The 26,970-nt window shown below is 37.8% G+C and overlaps 1 protein-coding gene across 1 annotated transcript in view; it reads left to right on the forward strand.

Annotated features, from left to right (window-relative positions):
- ZNF782 (zinc finger protein 782) overlaps window positions 1–26,970 on the forward strand; it is a 104,279-nt gene that overhangs the window by 42,620 nt on the left and 34,689 nt on the right. Inside the window, 2 exon segments of the mRNA XM_008711816.2 lie at window positions 7,659–7,754; window positions 11,293–13,217. Coding sequence (XP_008710038.2) covers window positions 7,659–7,754; window positions 11,293–13,217 — 2,021 coding nt within the window.

Below are 26,970 nucleotides of genomic sequence, written 5' to 3' on the forward strand. Positions count from 1 at the left end.
AACATCAGAGCCCCAGATTATATAATTGAAGGGAGAAACACACAGTTACATGGCAATAATACTCCGTTTCCAATAATGGATTGAACAACCAAGGAAAAAAGGGCCTTGAACAACACCATAAGCCAACTGAACCTAACAGATATATAAAAGACTCCAGTGAACTATAGTACACTACATGTTTTTCATATGCACATGGTTCATTCTCCAGATTAGACTAAAACAAATCTTAATACATTTTAGAAGATTGAAATCATATGCAGTATCTGTTCCAATCACAATGAAACTAAAGAATCAATAACAGAAGGAAAATGAATGTCATGAGTAAATGGAAAATAAACATCGTACCTTAAACAACCAATGAGTCAAAGAAAAAAACCACAAGGGAAATTAGAAAATACCGTGACAGAATGAGCATGAAAACAGAGTACACGAAAACTTACAAGATGTGGTAACAGTAACACTAAGATGGAAATTTGTAGCTGTGAACATACACCTTAAGAAGAAAGAGGGGCACCTGTGTGGCTCTGTCAGTTAAGCATCTGCCTTCATCTCAGAATCCTGGGATCTAGCCCTGCATTGGGCTCCCTGCTCAGCGGAGACTGCTTCTCCCTCTCCCATGCCCCTTCCCCTGCTCGTGCTCTCGCATGCTCTCAAATAAATAAATAAAGAAATAAAATCTTTAAAAGAAAAAAAGCTCACATCAGTAGAACCTCACTTTACACCATAAGGAGCTACAGAAAAAGAGAGCAAACTAAAAGCTAACTGAAGGAATGAGACAATAGAAATTCAGAAAATGATAAAGAATAGAAAAACAGAAGAGAAAATCAATGAAACCAAAATTGACTCTTTGAAAAGATCAACAGAATTCCAAGCCACAGCTAGATTCAGAAAAAAAGAGAGGATTGGGTGCCTGGGTGGCTCAGTAGTTAAGCCGTTAAGCGTCTGCCTTCGGCTCAGGGTGTGAGCCCAGGTCCTGGGATCGAGCCCCACATCAGGCTCCTCTGCTGGGAGCCTGCTTCTTCCTCTCCCACTCCCCCTGCTTGTGTTCCCTCTCTCGCTGGCTGTCTCTCTTTCCATCAAATAAATAAATAAAATCTTTAAAAAAAAAAAAAAAAGGACTCAAATTACAGAATTAGAAATGAAAATGGAGACAGTACTACCAATTTTACAGAAATAAAAATAATTATAAGAGAACACTATGAACAGTTGTATGCCAACAAATTGATGAAAGGGACAAATTCATAGAAACACATAATCTTCCAAAACTAGATTGAAATAGATGTGTTAGTAGTTTTTAATACCATTCTCCAATAAAAGGAACCAAAGTTCCTTGGAGAAATGGCTGATTCTAAGGATGAGGCATGAAACATACAAGGTAAGTGCAGAGGAGCATAAGGAAATGCTCAAAAAGCCAAATGATGGGGGTATATCAACAAACAGAGGAGCAAAAAAAAAAAAACTCCCTGTAGCCAAAACAGCCACAGTTTAAGCAATAATATAACTTAATGTATAACCCAAAGTATAAAATACCCATGAGTCCATCCTGATATGAATAAGTGATTGAATAAGTAAATAAATGAGAGAGAATAGAAAAATCTTCAAGCAGAAGAATTCCTAATAAATGATGTGGTTACTCCACCTTCAGGGAGGTGGAACATAATTCCCTATCCCTTTAGCAGGCTGTGCCTAGTGACTTCCTTCTAAAGAGTACAATATGCATGGGGGAGGGGTAACTTTACAGTGGAGAGCCCTGGCATATACTGCCTCAGCCAAGTCATCCAGGTTATTATTAATAAGTCATGTTGATGGAGAAGAATGAACCTGGACCACTTTCTTACACCATACTCAAAAATTCAAGATGGATGAAGGACCTAAATGTGAGACAGGAAACCATCAAAATCTTAGAGGAGAGCACAAGGCAGCTACCACTTTGACCTCTGCTGGAGCAACTTCTTACTGAACATGTTGCTAAACCCAAGGGAACCAAAAGCAAAAATGAAATATTGGTATTTCATCAAGATAAAAAGCTTCTGCACAGCAAAGGAAACAAACTAAAAGGCAGCCTACAGAATGGGAGAAGATATTTGCAAACAACATATTTGATAAAGGGTTGGTATCCAAAGCCTATAAAGAGCTTATCAAATTTAGCACCCAAAAAACAAATAATCCAGTTAAGAAATGGGCAGAAGAGGGCACGTGGGTGGTTCAGTTGGTTGAGTGTCTGCCTTCAGCTGGGGTCATGATCCCCAGGTCCTGGGATCGGGAGCCTGCTCCTCTGCTGCTCCCCTGCTTGTGCTCTCGCTCGCTCTCTCTGTCAAATAAATAAAGTCTTAAAAAAAAAAAAAAGAAATGGACAGAAGAGATGAATAGGCAGTTTTCTATATGGCTAACAGACACATGAAAAGATGCTCAACATCACTCACCATCAGGGAAATACAGATCAAAACCAGGATGAGATGCCACCTCACACCAGTCAGAATGGCTGAAATTAACACCACCAGAAACAACCGGTGTTGGTGAGGATGCAGAGAAAGGGGAGCTCTCTTGCACTGTTAGTGGGAATGCAAACTGGTGCAGTCGCTCTGGAAAACAGTATGGCGGTTCCTCAAAAAGTTAAAAATAGGGGCACCTGGGTGGCTCGGTTAAGCCTCTGCCTTCAGCTCAGGTCATGATCTCAGAGCCCTGGGATTGAGCCCCGTGTCAGGATCCCTGCCTAGCAGGATATCTGCTTCTCTCTCTCTCTCCCTTTGCCCCTGCCCCTCTCTCTCATGCTCTGTCTCTCAAAATAAATAAAAGCTTTTTTTTTTTAAGTTAAAAATGGAACTACCTACCATTCAGCAATTGCACTACTATGTATTTACCCAAAGGATAAAAAAATAGTGATTCACCAGGGTACATGCACCCTGATGTTTATAGCAGCATTACCAACAGTAACCAAACTATGGAGAGTCCAGATGTCTATCAACTGATGAATGGATAAAGAAGGTGTGGGATATATGTACAATGGAATGTTACTCAGCCACTAAAAAAAAGAAAAGAAAAGAAAAGAAAAGAAATCTTCCTATTTGCAATGATGTGGATGGAGCTGAAGTGCATTATGCTAGGTGAAATAAGTCAGTCAGAGAAAGACAAAATAACATATGATTTCACTCATGTGGAATTTTGAGAAACAAAACAGATGAACGTATGGGGGGACGAGGGAAGCAAACTATAAGAGACTCGATGATATAGAGATCAAACAGAGCAGAGGGAGGGAGGTGTGTGGAGGATGAGCTAAATGAGTGATGGGTATTAAGCTGGGCACTTGTTATGATGAGCACTGGGTATTGTATGTAAGTGATGAACCACTGAATTCTACTCCTGAAACCAGTATTGCACTGTATGTTAACTAACTAGAATTTAAATAAAAAATTAAAAGAAAATGATGTCATGTTGATAGCATAAGATGGGATAAGAATAGCAGTCTGTTTGCCTCTGTAGTCTTTATCCCCAGAACACAAACTCCATTTTTATCCCCAAAACACATCAGACAAGCAGGCTGTACTGAAGGACTTTCTGCAATGCCTTCTAAATGTCAAGGTTATCAAAACCAAGGCAAGTCATTCATAATCTAGAGGAGTCTAAGGAGACGTGATAACTTAATGTAATGTGGTTTCCACATGCACAGCAGCAAAATGGAGAGGACAGAGAAAAAAAAATCATCGAACTTTATGATAGAACAATAATAATGGGCCAATTGTTACAGAAAATAGATAATAAAAAAAAAAGAAAAGAAAATAGATAATAAAAATGAACAGAGTCTCAGGGGACTATGCATCTACAACAAAATCTCTTAACATTTTTGTCTTTGGAGTCCCATAAGGAAAGGTGGAAAAGTATTTAAAGAAATAATGACTGAAAATTTCCCAAATTTGGCAAAAGGTATAAGCCTACATTGAAGAAGCTGGGCAAACTCCATACAGAATAAAACCTAAAGAATCCTTGCCATGAACTCTGAACTTTTTCTTTCTTTTTTTAAGATTTTATTTGAGAGAGAAGAAGAGAGTGTTGGGAGCACAGGGGAGAGAGGCAGAAGGAGAGGGACAAGCAGACTCCACTCTGAGCATGGATCCCAACATGGAATTCGATCCCACAACTCTGAGATCCTGACCTGAGCTGAAATCAAGTCAGATGTTTAACTGACTGAGCCACCCAGGTGCCCCCGCCCCGTGACTTTCAAACTTATGGAAAGCTAATGACAAAAGATCTTAAAAGCAACAAGAGAAAAACTTTACCTTTTTATAAGGGAAAACCATTTAAATAATATTTATGAAATAAACTTATTGTGGACAGGATATAGTTGGGTCATATTTTTTTAACCATGGATCAGTCTTCTATAGATGGGAATTAGGTCATGTTGATAATATTGTTCAGTTTCGCTTTGTCTTTACTTACTTTTCATCTACTTGTTTTATCAGTTATTGAGACAGTGCCGTTACTGCCCAGCTGTAATTGTGGATTTGGTTATTCTTTCAGTTTTATCAGGATGTGCTTTATATATTTTGAAGTAGTTTCATAAGATAAAAAAATATTTAGCATTGTTTTGTTCTCTTGATGAATTATTCCCTTCCATCATTGTGCAGTATTTCTCTTTATCCCAGATAATATTCCTTTCTTTTGAATTTTACTTTGATATTACTATTAGTCACTCAGACTTTCTTTTTATTATGTTTGCTTGATATCTTTTTTGTTCTTTTTACTTACAACTTACCTGTGTCTTTAATGTGGATTTCTTGTAGACATCATATATTTGGATCTGGCTTTTATATCCAATCTGTCAGTCTCTGGCTTTTCAATTGCAATGATCAGACCATTTATGTTTAACCTTAAATGAACTATATGTGGCTGTTTACTATTTTTGCAATCTGTTTTTTTCCCCATTTTTCTACTTTTGCTGCTTTCTTTGAATTAACTGTGTATTTTTAATGATTTTGTTACATCTATATAAGTGGTTTATTGGCTGTGCCTCTCTTCTGTGGAAATGTGGTTGCCTTAGCATTTACAGCATACGTCTTTAACTTAACACAATCTACCTTCAAATTGTTATTTTACTACATTTACAAGAATTTTGTGATTGTCTATTTTTTATCTTCCATCTTTTGTACTGTTGTCATCATATATTTTACATACACACACATATATATACATGTGTGTATATATATGACATGTATGTTATAAAACTTACAGTATATAGTTGCTGTTATTTTAAAAGATAATTTACCATTTTTTAAAAGTTCTAAAAATGAGAAGAGTATATTTTATATTTATATCAAATTTCCAGGTTGTGGTGCTCTGTATTTCTAAGTATAAATCCAAATTTCCACCTGATAGCATTTTTCCTCCTGTCTGAAGAAATTTTTTTTAGCTTCTTCTGTAATATATGCCAGTTGGTGATAAATTCAGCTTTTGTTTATCTGAAAATGTTCTGTATTTGCTAACTATAGAACTATAGGTTGACTTTTTTCTTTCAGTACTTTAAAATTGTCACTTCATTTTCTTGTGGCTTATATAATTTCTGAGAAGAAGCAGGCATTCTTTATTCCTCTATACATATTATACCTTTCTCTACCTCCTTAAGATTTTCTCTTCATTGAATGAGATCTTGCCATTTGCAATTACGTGGATGGAGCTAGGGTATAATGTTAAGTGAAATAAGTCAACCAGAAAAAGACAAATACCATATGATTTCACTCGTATTGGAATTTAAGAAACAAAACAAATGAACAGACCAAAAAAAAAAAAAAAAGAGCAAACAAAAAGAACAAACTCTTAAATGCAGAGAACAAACTAGTGGTTACCAGAGGGGAGGTGGGTGAGGAGAAGAATGAAGTTGATAAAGGGAATCAAAAGTGCATTTATCTTATCGAGTACCAATAATTCTGACAAATATTGTTAGCTACTAGTTTTGTTGTATTATTTTAAATCTTTTGAGGCCTTTTCTGGTATGTAGTTAAGTTCCTTGGAATTAATTTGATTATTTCAAGGATTGCTTTAAACTGCATTGTCAGATTCAGAGCTTGCTTTAGGACTAATTTGGCTCCTCTGTTAAGCAGTAAACATCTTTCTGGTTTTCTTCCCAGTTGGCCATGAAATAGGAGATTTTTCTACCCTGGCTGGTGGCAATGGAAACTTCCTGCGTCTGTGTATGCTTTGATAATTTTTTCAGCCTACTCTTTTTCACTTGTCTTTCCCCATCCTTGAGTATTTTCCTTTTGTTTTCTCTCTCTTTTTTTTTAAGATTGATCGATTTATCAGAGAGAGAGCAAGTGTAGGCAGGGAGACCTGCAGGCAGGGGAGCAGCAAGTAGAGGGAAAGCAGGCTCCCTGCTGAGCAAGGAGCCCAGATATGGGGCTCCATCCCAGGCCCTGGGATCATGACCTGAGCCAAAGGCAGACGCTTAACCGACTGAGCCACTCAGGCATCCTGAGTATTTTTCTTACATAGTTGCACAAGTTAGTACTTAAGAGCCTCTTCTGCAAATCTCTAAGACTCTGTATCAGTACAGCTTTATCTTCTCTAGTATTTCATCTTTAACAATTCTAGTCGTCATGGCTTCCTTAAAATTCAATTATGTTATTTCAACCTACTGAGTCAGCTAGGCTTTTTTGGTTCTTTTGTTCTGTAGTTTAATCTCTTCTTGGCAGTAAGCTGTGTGATAAGGGAAATTTTCAATTTTTAATGTTTGTGGGCCGTGCTCCTGGGCTCCCAGAGAAGCTATACTTTAACATTTACTAAGACCAAAATGAATCAGCAAAACCTCAAAGCATGGTCTCTATTTCTGCCCTGAGCACACACTGTACATCTGCTTCAATTAAAAAAAGGGGGGGGGGAGCATTCCAAACATAAAGATAAGAAATACAAAACAGAAGAACCCTCCCTGGTTCCCATAACATTAAAGTTATACAGCCTTGCATATAATAAAAATGTAAGATAAAGTCTGTAACTTTCTGGAATGTCTTTCATCTTGATGATTTGTAGCTCTTTATGTAAAGAACTCACATAAACCCTGCACTAAATGTTCCTTCCCTGGAGCGCTCTCTTGCTTGTGAAGATGGTGTATCCCTGGCAGTTGTCCTAAGTTGAACTCAAATAAAACTCTTCCTTTCTCTTTAAAATTTTTAAATTTTTAAAAGTTTATGTTCATTTTGTATCAGCATGTGATGATCGTAGGACTCACCTCATTTGTTTTCCTATTGTCAGGTATGCCTGTCTGAGCTGCCTGGTGTCTGAAGTCTAAAAACCATTTTATATAGTTTGTACACTCTTTTAGATGTGTGATATGGAGAGGTAAATCAGTTCTTTTTACTCTGTTATGGCCAGTTTGGAAAGTCCTTCTGAAATCTCTTGTTTAAAACACAGACATTGAGCATTTTAGAATTTAACATTACTTAGTCTTATGATTCAGGGGTTTAAAAAGATTGATCCTTTATAAAAAATTAGAAAAAATAAAATATAAAATAAAAAATATTAGAAAATATTTTTTTGTGATCACTCCTCTCCCAGAAAAGTTGTAGTGAGCACCTTGAATGTGCCACTTTTGAAACTATACCTTCCTTCACATTCAGCAACAGTGTAACTTATGGAGCTAACTCAAGTGCTAAATTATTTCCCATTTACAGGGTACTGCTTTACAAAACCAGAACTGATCTTCACATTGGAACAAGGAGAAGATCCATGGTTATTAAAGAAAGAATTTCTAAGAAAGAGCTCCCCAGGTGAGTTATTGAATGCTGGCAGAAGGCATCCAAGAAAATTAGATCCAAAGTGATCAGCTAAAAAAAAAACAAAAACAAAACAAAAACAAAGCTATCAGCTGGAAGTAAGCCGTTTAAAATGTTTTTCAGCGCTGTCCTTTTAGAGGCTTTACATTTTAAATTATAAAAATAATAGATCTAATAAAATGTGGAAGGGGCCAGCTAACACAAGGAGTGGGTTGTAAGCGTGTTGATATCCTCATCTTTAAAAGATGAGAACTAAGTGTTCCATTTGAAGCTGAAAAGTTAAATAATGAATTCCATGTTCTTACCAGTAAAAAGATAAAAACTAAGAAAAATTATAACAAAGCTACTAAAATTGAGAATCAGCAGATTAGAAAAGAGAAAGAAACCATAATTTTTTCATTATTTAATAGTTACTAGGGTCATCTAAATATATAAATGATTAAGGACTTACATAATGTAATTGGAAAGGATGACTGGAGCAAACTGCAGCCTTCCTAATTATTAGAAGTTAAATATGTTTGATAGAGCAAAGATAACAGACCTGTTACTAGAAAAGTTTCTTATAAAGCTCTATAGAGTTGCCAATAATATTGTGTGTCAACTATACTTCAAATAAAAAAAGAGAGAACAAGTCCCCAGGACAACTACCACATACCACGCTCACTGATTCTTTGTTACTCAGCATATAGTCATACTCATAGCTAAGATTTATAATGTGGAATGATTGGTACAAAGCAAAATCAGCAAAGAGAAAGGGGACAAAGTCCAGAGGAAATGAGGTGCAAGCTTCCAAGACCCCCAGCAATGAATGTGCCAACACATGTGAAATGTTGTCTACCTAGGGACTAGGTTCTTGGGAACCATCTCAAAATCTAAGTTCACATGCCAGCTGAGGGCTAAACTTCTTGCAAGCCCACCATCTAAGTGTAACAGCCTCAGGCCTGCTGTGTTAAATGTTTTGCACAAAAGCTATGCAAACACACCACATAAGTAAAGTAAACATACCTGCCATATCAACTAATGTAAATGAATTAAATTCACCTATTAAGATAACATGCTATCAGATTGTATCAAAGAGATATCCCTAAAAAGTAATATATAAAGTTTGAAATAGAGTCGTGAATTGTTAAGCCAAAGGCATAAAACTCAGTATTGATTTATCTAACTAATACTTAAGAATCAGTTCATGTCAAAAACAGGTAAGAAAAAGGACATTTTGATAAAGCTGAAAGAGTTTTTAAAGGACATATAAAAGTTTTAAATATTAATGTACCAAATAAATTACCAAGATTTATAGGACAAAAACGGTCAAGAGTTATAAGGAGAAGTAGGTATACATTAGAGAGAGTAGACCTTAATATGCCCCTCTGATTTCATACCAGACTCAGTGGAGTCTAGAATAAGGCTCAGGAAACTATCCCTAGGTCAAATCCTGCCTGCTGCTTTTTTGGTAAAGAAACGTTTATTGGAACACATAGCCACGTCCATCTGTTTATGTATTCACACTACAGGGCAGAGGTGAGTAACATTGGTTTGAACTACACAAATAACGTAGGCTTTAACTCACCTGGATTATGATCCCCCCAAAAGAATGGTCTGTTTCATTCTTCTTCTTTGGTATGTATTATATGATAAATATTTTTAATAATATTGTGGATTGATTCCAAAACTAGGTGGAGATAACTATTTCATATTGATTCATTCAGAAGACACTATTCATAAATACAATGCCCAAGTCAAATTTCTAGGATTTTTGAATCCTCAGGTGTAGGTCAGCAATCGATCTGAGCCCTTGTATGTGCAGAGCTCTCTAGGTAATTCTGAGGCACACTGGGACCACTGACTTATGTTACAGAAGGATGCAAAGAATATCACAGTGAGTGTTTCGTTTTGGAAAAGTGAGCAAAGTTGCATTTCATATCATATATTTCATATCATGTAAAGTTCTGTTGATTAAAAGATGAACCAGTATTTTAAGTACATCCAAGAAAGAGAAAATGCTGCCCATTTAACTATGGACTTGCCATCAGTTTTAAGATGCCTCCTGATTTGGGTTATGGTAATTTGCTTTAAAAATCATGAGTCACAAATATGGGCACTCTCTATATTTCCCTTGTTAAGATGAATGATACAGGCAGAATGATACTTCTTTCAGATTTTAAAATAAATGTCGCTTAAATTTGTGAGATGATATTAGAAGCGTTTCTGTTGTTAAGTTTGGTGAAGATAGCTTTGCTGCACCTGAAGGGCATCTGGATTCTATGTAGTCCAAAGCTAGAATGGAGGGCAGTTTAGGGAAAGGTATGAGTATACATTTCCTGCTGGAAGATAACCACTGGGGACTGATAGCAAGATTAGAGCAGAAAATACTATGGACTGGTGGAATGGTAGCAAGAACACACAATGAACATGTAGTTAGTGTGAAATTTGCCCTGAATCACTTAAATCTTTCATCTCTTGGTGCCTTGGGCAGTGTATTAAAGGTTTTCAAATATTTTTTGGAATAGGCCTGACATGTTTGCTAAGAGTGTGGGTAGTAGCAGGGCAACAACAGTCAAATATGCATAAGAAACTCATGGTAAATAAATATAAAGGATACTCATTTTTAGGGCCAGTTTGAAACATGATCCTTAAGGTTCTCACAGTCAAACAAAACAAAACACCTAGGTATGTCGGAAATCAGAATCAAAGATTGGACAAACAAAACTAGTTTGGGGGAAATGATGAGCAAGGTGAAAAGAGAAAAGTTAAGTTTGATGACCAAGATATATTCACTATTGAACAATCCTGATATAATACCAAGGTACCAGAACCAGGATAGAGCACTGACTCCTGTAGAGGTGGAAAATTACTTTAACTCCTGTCATTTTTTTTTTTTTTACTTCTACTGATACGTTTATATTTCTGTGAATGATACCACAGAGAGAATTCAAGCACAGCAAATACAATTTTTTTCTTTCACCATGAGGAAGCTGGTGCTATTATAAATTAATTTTAGTGTCGTTGTGTAGACTGGAAAAAATGGAGCTCCAACTGATTATGCTACCATTTTAATCTAGATTTGACCAAGACTCTAGACTCATATTTTTCCCTACTGCAAATTCTATCTCCGATAAATCCATTGAAAGCCTTTTAATCTACTTAGTTCCATAATCTTTGTTGAATTCATCCCATTTATTACTTTTTTCCTGTCTTTTCTGTTCCCAAGATCCAACTCTCTTGAATATATTCTCCATTCTCAATTGTTCCTTTCCTTTATTTCTTCTTCTTCAACCAATTTTGAAAACTATACTTTAAGGTGCCAAATACATATGTATATTTATTTCTAGTTTCTTCTCTTTCTACTCCAAAAAGGTTTTTTGTTTTTGTTTTTTTTAACAAAAAGAGAATATACACTTGGAATTACTTTATTGTTGGGAAACTGAGCCAGAAACTGAGGCATCAAATACATAAGAGGGCATATATCTATAAGTCCCATTCCATAAGAAGTGTGTTAGATATCTTAAAGTATTTTTAATTTTCTCACTTTTAGAAGACTCCCAACCTAATCAACTCTCAGAGAAGAGCCTAGGAAACCAAGGCAAATATTTGTGGCAAGTTTTATTCACCAACAAATCATTGACTACAGAGGAAGAGATTTCAGGAAAGCCATGTAATATGGACATAAACATTTTACCTGCAAGAACAATGCCCTATAAGTTTGACACTACAGGACCTGCTTACCTGCATCTCAGCTCATTGGCTCCACACTGTCAACATTCAGGAAAGAAGGCTCATGAGCTTACTGTATGTAAGAAATGGCTTCTCAGTATTAAGGAGGGCAGAACTGATACTGGAGAGAAATCATTTGTTTATAGTAAAAATGTGAAATCCTTCAGTCATAAAGAGAAAGTCATTCAGCATCAGGCAATTCAGACTTTGCAGCAAGCTTCTGAGTACAATAAATGTGGAAAAGCTTTCCTTGAAAAGTCTGCCCTCATTATATCTGAGAGTACCCACCCAAAAGTGAAATCTTATAAATTCAGTAAATTTGGGGGAAAACAATGTGATAAATCAACTCTTTTAGTCTCTCATAGCAATAATCCAGAGGAGAAGAGTCATGAATTTAATGAATATGAATGTACTGAAAACAGAAATAGTTTCAGTAGGATCACTCAAAGAACTGACTCGGAAGGGAAACCTTTCAGCCAAAAATCACACATTAGAGAACATCAGAAAATTCATATAGGAGTGAAACCCTTTGAATATGGAAAGAATTTCAGCCGTAATCCAGCCCTCCCAGTGCATCAGAGAACTCACACAACAGACAAATCCTCTGATTATGACACATGTACAGAGATATTAGGTTGCCAGTCAGCTTTCAACATACATCAGAGAACTCATGTAACAGTGAAACCCTATGAATGTAATGAATGTGGAAAATCCTGTTCTGTGAATTCATTCCTGATTCAGCCTCTTGAAAGTCACACAGGGGAGAAAACCTACGAATGTCATGCATGTGGGAAAACTTTCAGTGAGAAGTCACGCCTAAGGAAACATCAGAGAACTCACACAGGAGAGAAACCCTATAAATGTGATGGTTGTGAGAAGGCTTTCAGTGCAAAGTCAGGTCTAAGAATACATCAGAGAACTCACACAGGAGAGAAACCCTATGAATGTCATGAATGTGGGAAATCTTTCAACTATAAGTCAATCCTCATAGTACATCAGAGAACTCACACAGGGGAGAAACCCTTTGAATGTAATGAATGTGGAAAATCTTTCAGCCACATGTCAGGCCTAAGGAATCATCGGAGAACTCACACAGGGGAAAGACCATATAAATGTGATGAATGTGGGAAAGCTTTCAAACTGAAGTCAGGTCTAAGAAAACATCATAGAACTCACACAGGGGAGAAGCCCTATAAATGCAATCAATGTGGGAAAGCTTTCGGTCAGAAATCACAACTCAGAGGACATCATAGAATTCACACAGGGGAGAAACCCTATAAATGTAATCATTGTGGGGAAGCTTTCAGCCAGAAATCAAACCTCAGAGTGCATCACAGAACTCATACTGGGGAGAAACCCTATAAATGTGATGAGTGTGGAAAAACTTTCAGGCAGAAATCAAATCTCAGAGGACATCAGAGAACTCACACGGGGGAGAAACCCTATGAATGTAATGAATGTGGAAAAGCTTTCAGTGAAAAGTCAGTCCTAAGAAAACATCAGAGAACTCACACAGGAGAAAAACCCTATAACTGTAATCACTGTGGGGAAGCTTTCAGCCAGAAGTCAAACCTCAGAGTACATCAGAGAACTCACACTGGGGAGAAACCCTATAAATGTGATAAGTGTGGGAAAACTTTCAGCCAGAAATCAAGCCTTAGAGAACATCAGAAAGCCCACACAGGGAGTTAAACATATGAATGTAAAGAATGTGGAAAAACTTTGAGCCAGAAATCAAATCTTACAGTATGAAAGAGAAAGAGAAACCTATGAATAGAATAAACAATTCCAAGTTCCTCTGCAAGATACCGGCCTTCACAAACATCAGAGAACTTACACAGGAGAGAAATTCTTGGAATATATTTTATATGGGCAGTCTTCCATCTGGAGTGCAATCCTCATTATGGATCAGAGAACTCACCCAGCAAAGAAATTACAAAGATAATGAACATGAGAAATACTCCTACTCAATCCTCAGAAAACTCACACTGCAGAAAAGGTCTGGGAATGTAATAAAAATGTGAAAACTTTGTGTCAGTTATCAAAATTTACTCATTCAAAGAAATGATACAATGAGAAAACTGAGAATGTAATAAGAGTTTGATGCCCTTTAGCCAAAAGCCAGCTTTCTCAGTACAACAGAAAATACATGGAGGTTAGAGACCTCACAACAAACCAGACCAAAAAATGAGGTAATCGATGTGGGGAATTCATCTATTATAAATCAGCCCTCAATTTGACTTACACAGAAGTAATCCCCATATGCCATATAATGACTATTAATTGTTCACCAATAACCATTTCCTCTTTTCCCTCCTGCCACACCTTGTCTAAATTTCTCACCAGCGTCATCCAAATGGGGTCATATTAATAGCCTCTGGCTAGTAGGATGTGGGGGTCAGTGACCAGTCTCATTTAATACATTCCTCGAATTCTCAAATGTTTTCTTCTGTCCCTTATCAGAATGGAGTGGAGATTACTCCCAGTGAAACCATGGGACTCATGCACTGAAGATGGGAGAGTACAAGATGCAAGGAAACAGGGTAAAGAGTCACTGGAATGGAGTTTTCTCCATGTATACGGTCTTTTTGCAGCGAGGAAATAAACTTGTTCTCTACAGAGTTTCTGTAGGCTTGGGCATATTTTATACTGACATATACTCACCAACCCTCAACTAATAAAGCCTATGAATATGATTTCTGTGGATATGTGAACTCAACATATATCAGAAACCTGACACAGGAGAAACCCCTGACAATATCCTGAATGACCATAGTTTTTATCCACGACTCCTCCTCATCAGGTAAATATCAGTGGAAGAAATTCAACATTTCAACATATGTAGGAAATCCTTTACCAAAAAATAATATCTCATTAAATATCTGATAATTGAATTGTAAATGTATGAAAGTTCTCAACAAGTTATCAAACTTTAATCTTTCTCAGAATGTGTTACAGGGGGAGAACCTATCAATTTGAGAAAGGTAAGTAATAGCATCTACGTAGAAATTGTTCTATAAGACTATTGTTTCATACGTATTATGAAAACAGCTAAACATAACAATATTGATAATGTAGACATTCACTAGAATAAGATGCTTTAAAAGAATAAGAAATAAATTGCATAAACTGAACAGCATTGAATGTGTGTGAATATTTTCTGAGTTCTCTATTTCTTTTTTTTTTTTTTTTTAATTCGACAGAGATAGAGACAGCCAGCGAGAGAGGGAACACAAGCAGGGGGAGTGGGAGAGGAAGAAGCAGGCTCATAGCAGAGGAGCCTGATGTGGGGCTCGATCCCAGAACGCCGGGATCACGCCCTGAGCCGAAGGCAGACGCTTAACCACTGTGCCACCCAGGCGCCCCTGAGTTCTCTATTTCTTATCTGTGTGAGGTTGTATATATGCATACCACTTACCTGGAATTTATATGTGTACTGGAACTCAACATCGTTATAATAGAATTATGTACCCCTTGCTCAGTAACTGTTCTGACATCAGCTACATTTTACCACATGTAGATTAATAACAAATAAACCCTTTACAAAAGGAAGTATCTAAAAAGTCAGAATCCCATACTACATTTCATTTCTCCTGCTGCTTTCTGACATGTGCATATAGGAAAGGCTATTGTTACTAAACAGTTTCTTTTCAAAGAAGCCAGACAATGTTTTCTGTGTATTTTTGTATTATCTCAGGGTCACCAGTACATTTAAAACATATGCCAAAATATGGAAAGAGCCTAGCTGTCCATAAACAGATGAATGGATAAAGATGTGGTACACACACACACACACACACACACACACACACTGGAATATTACTCAGCCATCAAAAAGAATGAAATCTTGCCATTTGCAACAATATGGATGGAACTAGAGGATATTATGCTAAGCGAAATAAATCAGAGAAAGACAAATACTATATGATTTCACTCATGGAATTTAAGAAACAATAAAGATGAATGTAGGGGAAGGGAAGGAAAAATAAGAAAACAAAAAGGGAGGTAAACCATAAGAGACTTTTAACTATAAGGAACAAACAGGGTTTCTGGAAGGGAGGTGGGTGGGGAAATGGGGCAATTGGGTGATGGGCATTAAGGAGGGCACTTGAAGTAATGAGCACTGAGTGTTGTATGCGACTAGTGAATCACTAAATTTTACCTCTGAAACTAATAATACAGATTTGTTAATTAAATTGAATTTAAATAGTACATGATTATACAGTTAATCAGGTAGGGGGATATTTCGTGGAAGGATGTTTTTAAGACTGTAAACTTGTAAATACTCCAGTAAATACTAAGCTTGTGAACATTAAAATACATAAAATGAAAAAAAACACATACCTTTAAGCATACACACACATACACATATCTTCAGTGTCACTGATTATTTTCTCAGCAGTATCAAGTATGCTGAGGAGCCCTTTGAAGGCATTCTTCATTTCTGATACTGTGTTTTTTATATCTGGCATTTAAATTTTATTAAACTTTCCATCTCTGCTAAAATAACCTATCTAATCTTGCATGTTGTCTAGCTTTTCCATTAGAGTCATTTTATACGATGTTTGACATTCTCTGGCTCAGTGAAGCAACTGCTTGGGCCCTTGCTTCTCCCTGCAGCCACCTAGCTCTCCAGAGTCTGGGTTCATTTTTTCCCCTGCAATCTCAGATATCTGGTACATTCAAGAAAACTTGTTAATTTAAAGTCTGCCCAGCTGTTTTGTTTTATGGATGGGAGCAATGCTTTCTCCTGTTCTCTACTTATCTGAGCTAAAATTGAAAGTTTTCAGTGGATTTTTCATAAATGTTCCAGTGGAATTTGGTGGGGAAGGACAACTATTTTCAAAAATGATGATAAAATAATTGGATATTCATGGTTTTTAAATATACCTTTATGTTTACATAATTAAATACTTAATTCAAAATGAAATATAGACCTAAACAAAACCGCTAACAGTACAAAATCTGTATCCCCGTAAGAGAATAAATCTCTTATCATGCGCCCACAGACCAGGTACTTGTCCCATAGAAGTACCACTGCAACTGTGGGACCTGGCAGGACCCATGCCTTCTGGAGTAGATAGCACAGAGCTTAGTGTCTTCAAACAGGCCAACCATGTGGACTTTGGGGCTTCCTGTAAAGCCCTAACGGTCCTGCTCTGGAAGTACAGGCTGCAAGTTTTGAGCAACTTCTCAGACCATGTTTGTAAAGAACTGTTGAGGATCCAGATGTCTGTGATTTCTGGTACTGCCTGACCTCATGGAAGGGGGACAGTCTGGGATTGGTAACCATGTGATACCAGCAGAGATTTCTTTCTTGCTGCCTGCTATGGTGCTGGGCACTTTCAGGGTCCTGGGGATCATAATAGCTGTGATGGTTGGCTTGTTGCACCACTGAGACTCCTGAGCAACACTTCCCACACATTTGCCTTCTTTTCTGTGTGGTCTTTGAGAGCAAGAGTGGCCTCTGCACCTGAAAGAGGGCAAAGCAACTACAGATACATTTGGTACGACTTTAGCTCAGGACCACATTTAAGTGTACACTTTGTTAAGCTTGGGCGCAGCATCCTGCTTAATAGAGGTTTACCAAGGAAAGGAGTGCTTGAATGATGCTTCTAACAATCAAACACATTGCTAATTTTTTTCATATTCTTCTGTATCTCTGTGGGAAAAAATTCAATCTTTTTAAGTAAGTGTAGTTTAGCCTGCTCTTTGGCATATTTTTCCAATGTTTTATATTATTTAACTATGTATTCCTCCCCCCAGCACTGTTTTTCTTAAACCCAATGATTTAGATATATTTTATTTTCTTCTTCATTGTCTCTAAGTATTTTCTAATTTCCCTTGTGACTTCTTCTTTGATCTATTGTTTGTTAAGAGTGCTATTTAATTTCCACAAATTTGAAGTTTCCAGTTTTCCTACTGTTATTGATTTCTAACGTCATCCTACTATGGTCACAGAAGAGACTTTGTATAATACCTTTCTTTTTCAATCTATTGAGACTTAATTTGTGCCCTAATGTTTGGTCTCTCCTGAAGAATACCCCATGTGCACGTGACACAAATGTGTATTCTGTTATTTAGTACGGTGTTCTATAAATTTTTGTTAAATCTAGTTGGTTTATTTTGCTGTACAAGTCTGTTTCCTTATTTATCTTCTGTCTGGTTCTACTACCCATTACTGACAGTGAGATTGAAATCTTGTTATTATAGAAATATCTGTTTCTCCTTCAATTCTGCCTATTTTTGCTTCTTATTTTGATCTCATTATATGTGTAATTGTTTATAATTGTTATAGCTTCTTGCTGTATTGAACCTTTTATTAATATATAATTTTAAATAACCTTTTATAGAATTTTATTTAAATTCAGTTAATTAACATATAGTGTATCATTAGTTTCAGAGAAGAGTTCAGTGATTCATCCGTTGCGTATAACACCCAGTGCTCATTATATCTTGTGCCCTCCTTAATGTCCATCACCCAGTTACCCCATCCCCCCACCCACTTCCCTTCCAGCAACCCTCAGTTTGTTCCCTATAGTTCAGAGTCTTATGGTTTTTCTCCATCTCTGATTTCATCTTATTTTATTTTTCTCTCCCTCCCCCTATGATCCTGTTTTGTTCCTTAAATTCCACATGAGTGAAATCATATGATAATTGTCTTTCTCTGATTGACTTATTTCACTTAGCATAATAACCTTTTTTTATCCCTCGAACTAGACTGAAACCAAGAGCTCAGGAGCGTGCACGCGACCGGACTGAAAATCGGAGCTCTGGAGCGCACGCGAACCACACTGAAACGGAGCTCAGGAGCGCACGCGGGAACTGGGGATGGCTGGCGGTGTTAGAACCAAAAATGACAGAGACGAGCCGGCCCTGGAAGCGAGGGCTGGGATAGTGGCTGTGGGGTGCACAACCCAGGATGCTGCAGGGTTTTTAGCAGCACCGACAGAAATAGAGTTAAAGTGACCAAGAGAGCTCAGTGGAGAACAGACTGCGATCTCTCTGTTCTGAGACAGAGACTAGGATACAGCCACTGCTGCTCTGACTCTCAGAAAAGTCACAGAAAACCGCCAGGGAAAGCCGCCAGAGAACAAAAGCCTGGAAATACCAGTTCAAATTGTGCCCATCTCCATCCCCCCTCACAGGGGACAGGGCAACTCTACCCAAAAGGGTTGCCTGAGTATCAGCACTGCAGGCCCCTCCCCCAGAAGGCAGACTGAAAAATCAAGAAGCCCACATCCCTAAGGTCCCTATAAAACAAGTGCACACTGCCTGGGTCCTGGTCAATATTTGGGCTCTGTGCATCCCTGCAACCTCTCCTCATCAGAATGACGAGGAGGAGGAATCTTCAGCAAAGAAAGGAGACAGAGACTGTGGCCTCTGCCACAGAACTGATGGATATGGATATAACCAAATTGTCAAAAATGGAATTCGGAGAAACAATGGTCAAGATGATGTGTAGGCTTGAAAAAAATAGTAACAAGGGGCCCCTGGGTGGCTCAGTTGTTAAGCATCTGCCTTCAGCTCAGGGCATGATCCCAGAGTCCTGGGATCAAGCCCCACATCAGGTTCCTCTGCTGGGAGCCTGCTTCTTCCTCTCCCACTCCCCCTGCCTGTGTTCCCTCTCTTGCTGGCTGTCTCTCTGTCAAATAAATACATAAAATCTTTTTAAAAAAAAGAAAATAGTAACGAAAATAGTAACAAGAATATAGAATCTCCAAGGGCGGAAATGAGAGCGAATCTGGCAGAAAATAAAAATGCTATGAATCAAATGCAGTCTAAACTGGATGGTCTGATGACCAGGGTAAATGAGGCAGAAGAATGAATTAGTGAATTGGAAGATGGGATGATAGAAAAGAAGGAAAAATGGGAACTTGGCTCAAAAAAATCCAATCTCAAGAATGTAGAATATGGGAGATTACTGACTCAATGAAACATTCCAATATCAGAATCATCGGCATCCCTGAGGGGGTGGAGAAAGAGAGAGGTCTAGAAGAGATATTTGAACAAATTGTAGCTGAGAACTTCCCTAATCGGGCAAAGGAAACAAGCATTCATATCCAGGAGGCAGAAAGGACCCCTCCCAAGATCAATGAGAACAGACATACACCATATCACATAATAGTGCAATTCACAAATATTAGATCCAAGGATACAATCTTCAAAGCGGCCAGGGGGAAGAGAATCCTAACCTACAGAGGAAGGAACATCAGAATAACGTCAGACCTGTCTACACAGACCTGGCAAGCCAGGAAAGGTTGGCAAGGTATATTCAGAGCTCTAAATGAGAAGAACATGCAGCCAAGGATCCTTTATCCAGCAAGGCTGTCATTCAGAATGGATGAAGAGACAAGGACCTTCCAAGACCGGCAGAAACTGAAAGAATATGTGACCATAAAGCTAGCCCTACAAGAAATATTAAGGGGGATTCTATAAAAGTAAAAAGGCCCCAAGAGTGATACAGAACAGAAATTTACAATCTATAGAAACAAAGACTTCACAGGCAACATGACATCATTAAAATCATATCTCTCAATAATCACTCTTAATGGGAATGGCCTAAATGCTCCCATAAACGCCAGAGGGTTGCAGATTGGATAAAAAGACATGACCCATCTATATGCTGTCTACAAGAGACTCATTTTGAACCTAAAGATACGTCCAGACTGAAAGTGAAAGGATAGAGAACCAATTTTTCATGCCAATGGATGTCAAAAGAAAGCTGGGGTAGCAATTCTCATACCGGACAGATTATATTTTAAAACTAAAGACTGTAGTTAGAGAAACAGAAGGACACTATATTATTCTTAAAGGATGTATTCAACAAGTGGATATGACAATTACAAATATCTATGCCCCCAAGAAGGAGAAGCTAGATACACAAGCCAACTCTTTTTTTTTTTTTAAAGATTTATTTATTTATTTGACAGAGATAGAGACAGCCAGTGAGAGAGGGAACACAAGCAGGGGGAGTGGGAGAGAAAGAAGCAGGCTCATAGTGGAAGAGCCTGATGTGGGGCTCGATCCCACAATGCCGGGATCACGCCCTGAGCCGAAGGCAGACGCCCAACCACTGTGCCACCCAGGCGCCCCACACAAGCCAACTCTTAACCAGAATAAAGAGACATATAGATAATAATGCATTAATAGTAGGGGACCTCAACAATCCAGTCTTGGCAATAGACAGATCACCTAAGCAGAAAATCAACAAAGAAACAAGAGCTTTGAATGACATACTGGACCAGATGGATCTCATAGATATATACAGAACACTACACACAGAACAGCAGAACAATCATTCTTTTCGAATGTACATGGAACTTTCTCCAGAATAGACCATATACTGGGTCACGAAACAGGTCTCAACCAATACCAAAAGACTGAGATTATTCCCTGCATATTCTCAGACCACAATGCTTTGAAACTGGAACTCAATCACAATGAAAAATTTGGAAGAAATTCAAACACTTGGAAACTAAGAACCATTCTGCTCAAGAATGGGTAAACCAGGGAATTAAAAATGAGATTAAGCAATTTTTGGAGACCAATGAGAATGAAAACACATCGGTCCAAAACCTATGGGACACTGCAAAGGCGGTCCTAAGGGGAAAATACATAGCCATCCAAGCCTCACTCAAGAGAACAGAACAATCTAAAATGCGGTTTTTATATTCTCACCTCAAGAAAGTTGAGCTGGAACAGAAGAACAGGCCTAACCCATGCACAAGAAGGCAGGTGATCGAGATTAGAGCAGAGATCAATGGATTAGAAACCAGGAGCACAGTAGAGCAGATCAACAGAACTAGAAGCTGGTTCTTTGAAAGAATAAATAAGATTGATAAGTCACTGGCCAGACTTATTCAAAAGAATAGAGAAAGGACCCAAATTAATAAAATTATGAATGAAAGGGGAGAGATCACGACAAACACAATGAAATAGGAAGGATCATTAGAAACTTTTATCAACAACTAAATGCCAATAAATTAAACAACCTGGAAAAAATGGATGCCTTCCTGGAAACCTATAAACTACCAAGACTGAAACAGGAAGAAATTGATGATTTAAACAGACCGATTAATTATGAAGAGATTGAAGCAGTGATCAAAAACCTCCCCAGAAACAAGAGTCCAGGGCCTGATGGATTCCCTGGGGAATTCTACCAAACATTCAAAGGAGAAATAATACCTATTCTCCTGAAGCTGTTTCAAAAAATAGAAACAGAAAGAAAACTACCAAACTCATTCTATGAGGTCAGTATCACCTTGATCCCCAAACCAGGCAAAGACCCCATCAAAAGGTAGAATTACAGACCAATATCCCTGATGAATATGGACACCAAAATTCTCAACAAGATCCTAATTAATAAGATCCAACAGTACATTAAAAGGACTATCTATCAAGACCAAGTGGGATTCCTCTCTGGGATGCAAGGGTGGTTCAACATTCGCAAAGAGATCAGTGTGATAGATCACATCAACAAGAAAAGAGCCACGAACCATATGATCCTCTCAATTGATGCAGAAAAAGCATTTGACAAAGTACAGCATCCTTTCCTGATTAAAACCCTTCAGAGTATAGGAATAGAGGATACAGTCCTCAATTTCATAAAAATCATCTATGGAAAGCCTATGGCGAATATCATTCTCAATGGGGAAAAGTTGAAAGCCTTTCCCTTAAGATTAGGAACACGACAAGGATGCCCACTGTCACCATTATTATTCAAAATAGTACTAGAAGTCCTTGCAACTGCAATCAGACAACAAAAAGGTATAAAAGGTATTCAAATAGGCAAAGAAGAAGTCAAACTCTCTCGTCAACAATGACGTGATATTCTATATGGAAAACCCAAAAGAATCCACCCCAAAATTACTAGAACTTATAGAGCAATTCAGTAATGTGGCAGGATACAAAATCAATGCTCAGAAATCAGTTGCATTTCTATACATGAACAATGAGACTGAAGAAAGAGAAATTAGGGAATCAATTCCATTTACAATAGCACCAAAAATCATATGGTATCTCGGAATTAACTTAACCAGAGAGGTAAAGGACCTACATTCTAGAAACTACAGATCACTCTTGAAAGACATTGAAGAAGACACAAAAAGATGGAAAAACATTCCATGCTCATAGATCAGAAGAATAAACATAGTTCAAATGTCTATGCTACCCAGAGCAATCTACACTTTCAATGCCATCCTGATCAAAATACCAATGACATTTTTCAAAGAGCTGGAACAAATAGCCCTAAATTTGTGTGAAACCAGAAAAAGGCCCTGGAATTGTTGAAAAGGGAAAACAAAGCTGGGGGCATCATGTTGCCTGATTTCAATCTATACTACAAAGCTGTGGTCACAAAGACAGCATGGTACTGCCACAAAAACAGACACATAGACCAATGGAACAGAATAGAGGCCCCAGAAATGGACCCTTGGCTCTTTGGGCAACTAATCTTCGACAAAGCAGGAAAAAATATCCAGTGGAAAAAAGACAGTCTCTTCAATAAATGGTGCTGGGAAAATTGGACAGCTACACGCAAAAGAATGAAACTTGACCACTCTCTCACACCATACACAAAGATAAACTCCAAATGGATGAAAGACCTTGATGTGAGACAGGAATCCATCAAAATCCTAGAGGAGAACATAGGCTGTAACCTCTTTGACATTGGCCACAGCAACCTTTTTCATGACACATCTCAAAGGCAAGAGAAAAAAAGATAAAATGAACTTGTGGGACTTCATCAAGATAAAAAGCTTCTGCACAGCCAAGAAAACAGTCAAAAAAACTAAGAGGCAGCCCACGGAATGGGAGAAGATGTTTGCAACTGACACTACAGATAAAAGACTGGTATCCAAGATCTACAAAGAACTTCTCAAGCTCAATACACAAGAAACAAATGATCAAATAAAAAAATGGGCAGAAGATATGAACAGACAGTTTTCCAATGAAGACATACAAAAGGCTAACAGACAGGAAAAAATGTTCAAAATCATTAGACATCAGGGAAATTGAAATCAAAACCACATTGAGATACCACCTTATGCCAGTTAGAATGGCAAAAATTGACAAGGCATGAAACAACAAATGTTGGAGAGGTTGTGGAGAAAGGGGATCCCTCTTACACTGTTGGTGGGAATGCAAGTTGGTACAGCCACTTTGGAAAACAGTGTGGAGGTCCCTTAAAAAGTTAAAAATAGAGCTACCCTATGATCCAGCCATTGCACTACTGGGTATTTACCCCAAAGCTACAGACGTAGTGAAGAGAAGGGCCATATGCACCGCAATGTTCATAGCAGCATTGTCCACTATAGCTAAATTATGGAAGGAGCCAAGATGCACTTCAACAGATGAATGGATTAAGAAGATGTGGTCCAGGGGCGCCTGGGTGGCACAGCGGTTGGGCGTCTGCCTTCGGCTCAGGGCGTGATCCCGGCGTTGTGGGATCGAGCCCCACGTCGGGCTCCTCCGCTATGAGCCTGCTTCTTCCTCTCCCACTCCCTCTGCTTGTGTTCCCTCTCTTGCTGGCTGTCTCTGTCTCTGTCGAATAAATAAATAAAATCTTTAAAAAAAAAAAAAAAAGAAGATGTGGTCCATATATACAATGGAATATGGACCACAGCCATCAGAAAGAACGCTTACCCAACATTTGCAGCAACATGGACGGGACTGGAGGAGATTATGCTAAGTGAAATAAGTCAAGCAGAGAAAGACAATTATCATACGGTTTCACTCATTTATGGAACATAAGAAATAGCAGGGAGATCGGTAGGAGAAGGAAGGGAAAAATGAAGGGGGAGTAAACAGAAGGGGAAATGAATCATGAGAGACTATGGACTCTGAGAAAAAAACTGAGAGCTTCAGAGGGGAGTGGGGCGGGGGATTGCGATAGGCCTGTGATGGGTATTAAGGAGGGCACATATTGCATGGTGCACTGGGTGTTGTATGCAACTAATGAATCATCGAACTTTACATCAAAACCGAGGGTTATACTGTATGGTGACTAACATAATATAATAAAAAAATATTATTATAAGAAAAACAAAAAAAAACACCAAAAAACTAAGGTTGTACTGTATGGTGACTAACATAACATAATAAAAATTATTATTAAAAAGTGATCTTAAAAAAAAGAAAAAAACTTTTTTAATTTAAAGATTATATTGTCTGATAATACAGGTACCCCTGCACTCTTTTGATTACTGTTTGCATAGAATATCTTTTCTATCCTTTCAACATCAACCAATTTGTCTTTGGGTCTAAAGTAAGTCTCATGGTAGAAGAATAGAGGACCTTGTTTCATCTGGTCCCTTGAATTTAGCTAAATATCTACCAAACCATTCTGAACACCCACGAAAATCAGCCTGATATGTAAAAAAATATATCTGGAACTCTACAAGCAGAAAAGCTGCTGCTTTTTGCAAGGTAGGAGGTGCGGAGAAGTGAATCTGAGGGGAAATATTGGAAGATAAATGGAGGGGGGGAAGGGAGCCTCCATAAACCGGCTACTGGAAAGTGATATAACACCAGAGTGCAAAATCAGAACCCTTGGAAATCTGCTCCAGTGTGAGACATCCCTTTCTGAAAGGGGCTCAGGAGATGAAAAGGGCAGAATTATAGGTGGGTCATTGTGGTCTTAGTATCCCAGGAGACACAGAACAAACAGGGGTGCCTGAACCGATAGAGTGCCCAATCAGTGGAGAGGGGAAACAGGTTATGGTCAGTGAGCACGAGGGACTCTCAGCTCCAAGAAATCATAACAATTGTTAATGTGTATGTGCCTAAAAATAGGAAATTAAAATACATGAGGCAAAAACTGATAGAACTTCTAGGAGAAATAGATGAATCCACTATTATAGTTGGAGATTTCAACAGCCCTCTATTAGAAATGGACAGACCCAGCAAGCAGAAACAAGTGAAGACATAGTTGAACTCAACAGCACCATGAATTAACTGATACAATTAACACCTACAGACTCTTTCTTTTTTTTTTTTTTTTTAAAGACTTTATTTATTTATTTGACAGAGATAGAGACAGCCAGTGAGAGAGGGAACACAAGCAGGGGGAGTGGGAGAGGAAGAAACAGGCTCATAACAGAGGAGCCTGATGTGGGACTCGATCCCAGAACGCCGGGATCACGCCCTGAGCTGAAGGCAGGCGCCCAACCGCTGTGCCACCCAGGCGCCCCCCTACAGACTCTTTCATCTAACAATAGCAGAATACACATTCTTCTCAAGTTTACATGGAACATTCAGTAAGATAGGCCACATTCTACATCTAGAACACATATTAATAAATTTAAAACAATAAAAATCACACAATGTATGCTCCAAGACCACAGTGGTATTAAGCTAGAAATCAATATAGAAAGATAGTTGTGAAATTCCCAAATACTTGGAGATTAAGCAATACATTTCTAAATAACATGTGAGTCAAAGAACTCTCAATAGAAATTTTAAAATATTTTGAACTAAATGAAAATACAACATCACTTTTGGGGGGGATTCAGTGAAAACACTGTTTAGAGGGAACTTTGTAGCCTTGAAGAAGAAAGCTTTAAAATCAATCATCTAAGATTCCACCTTAGAAAACCAGAAAAGAGAACAAATCCAAAGTAAGCAAAAGAAAAATGTTAACTAGGACAGAAAGCAATGAAATTGAAAACGGGAAGCCAATAGAGAAAAACAATGAAACCAAAATCTGATTCTTTTAAAAGATAAAACTGATTAACCTCTACCCAGTCCAAAGAAAAAGAGAAAAGACACAAGTTACTAATATCAGAAATGAAAGTTAGGACATCACTACAGATCCTGTGGACACTAAAAAGGTAATAAAGGAATACTATAAACTTTATGGCCACAAATGTGATAACCTAGATGAAATGAACCAATTCCTCAAAAGACAGAATGCACCAAAACTCACACAAGAAAAAATAGACAATCTAGGGGCACCTCGGTGTCTCAGTCAGTTAATCCTCTGCCTTCAGTTCAGGTGATGATCCCAGGGCTCCTTGCTGAGCAGGGAGTGTGCTTCTCCCTCACCCTCTGTCCCACCTCCCCACTCATTCTCTCTTCTCTCTCTCAAATAAATAAATAAATAAATAAAATCTTTAAAAAAAGAAAAAATAGGGCTATATGTATTAAAGAAATTAAATCAATAAAGAAATTAAATCAACATAATACTGAAAGTCTTACTAATACAATAAGACAAGAAAAGGAAATAAAACTTAGCGATTGGAAAAAAAGAAAGAAAGCCATCTTTGTTAACAGATGATGTGATTGCCTATGTAGAAAATCTGAAAGGATGAATAACAAAACTGCTGGAACTAATAACCAACTATAACAAGGTTGCAGGCTACAAGGATGTATACAAATGCCAATTATTTTCCTATATGCCAGCAATAAACAAGTGGTATTTGAAATTAAAACCGTAATACTATTTACAGCAGCACTGCCCCAAAATGAAAAACCTGAATTCTAACAAAAAAATGTATAA

This window comes from Ursus maritimus, unplaced genomic scaffold (assembly GCF_017311325.1).
Source record: "Ursus maritimus isolate PB19 unplaced genomic scaffold, ASM1731132v1 scaffold_34, whole genome shotgun sequence".
NCBI lineage: Eukaryota > Metazoa > Chordata > Mammalia > Carnivora > Ursidae > Ursus > Ursus maritimus.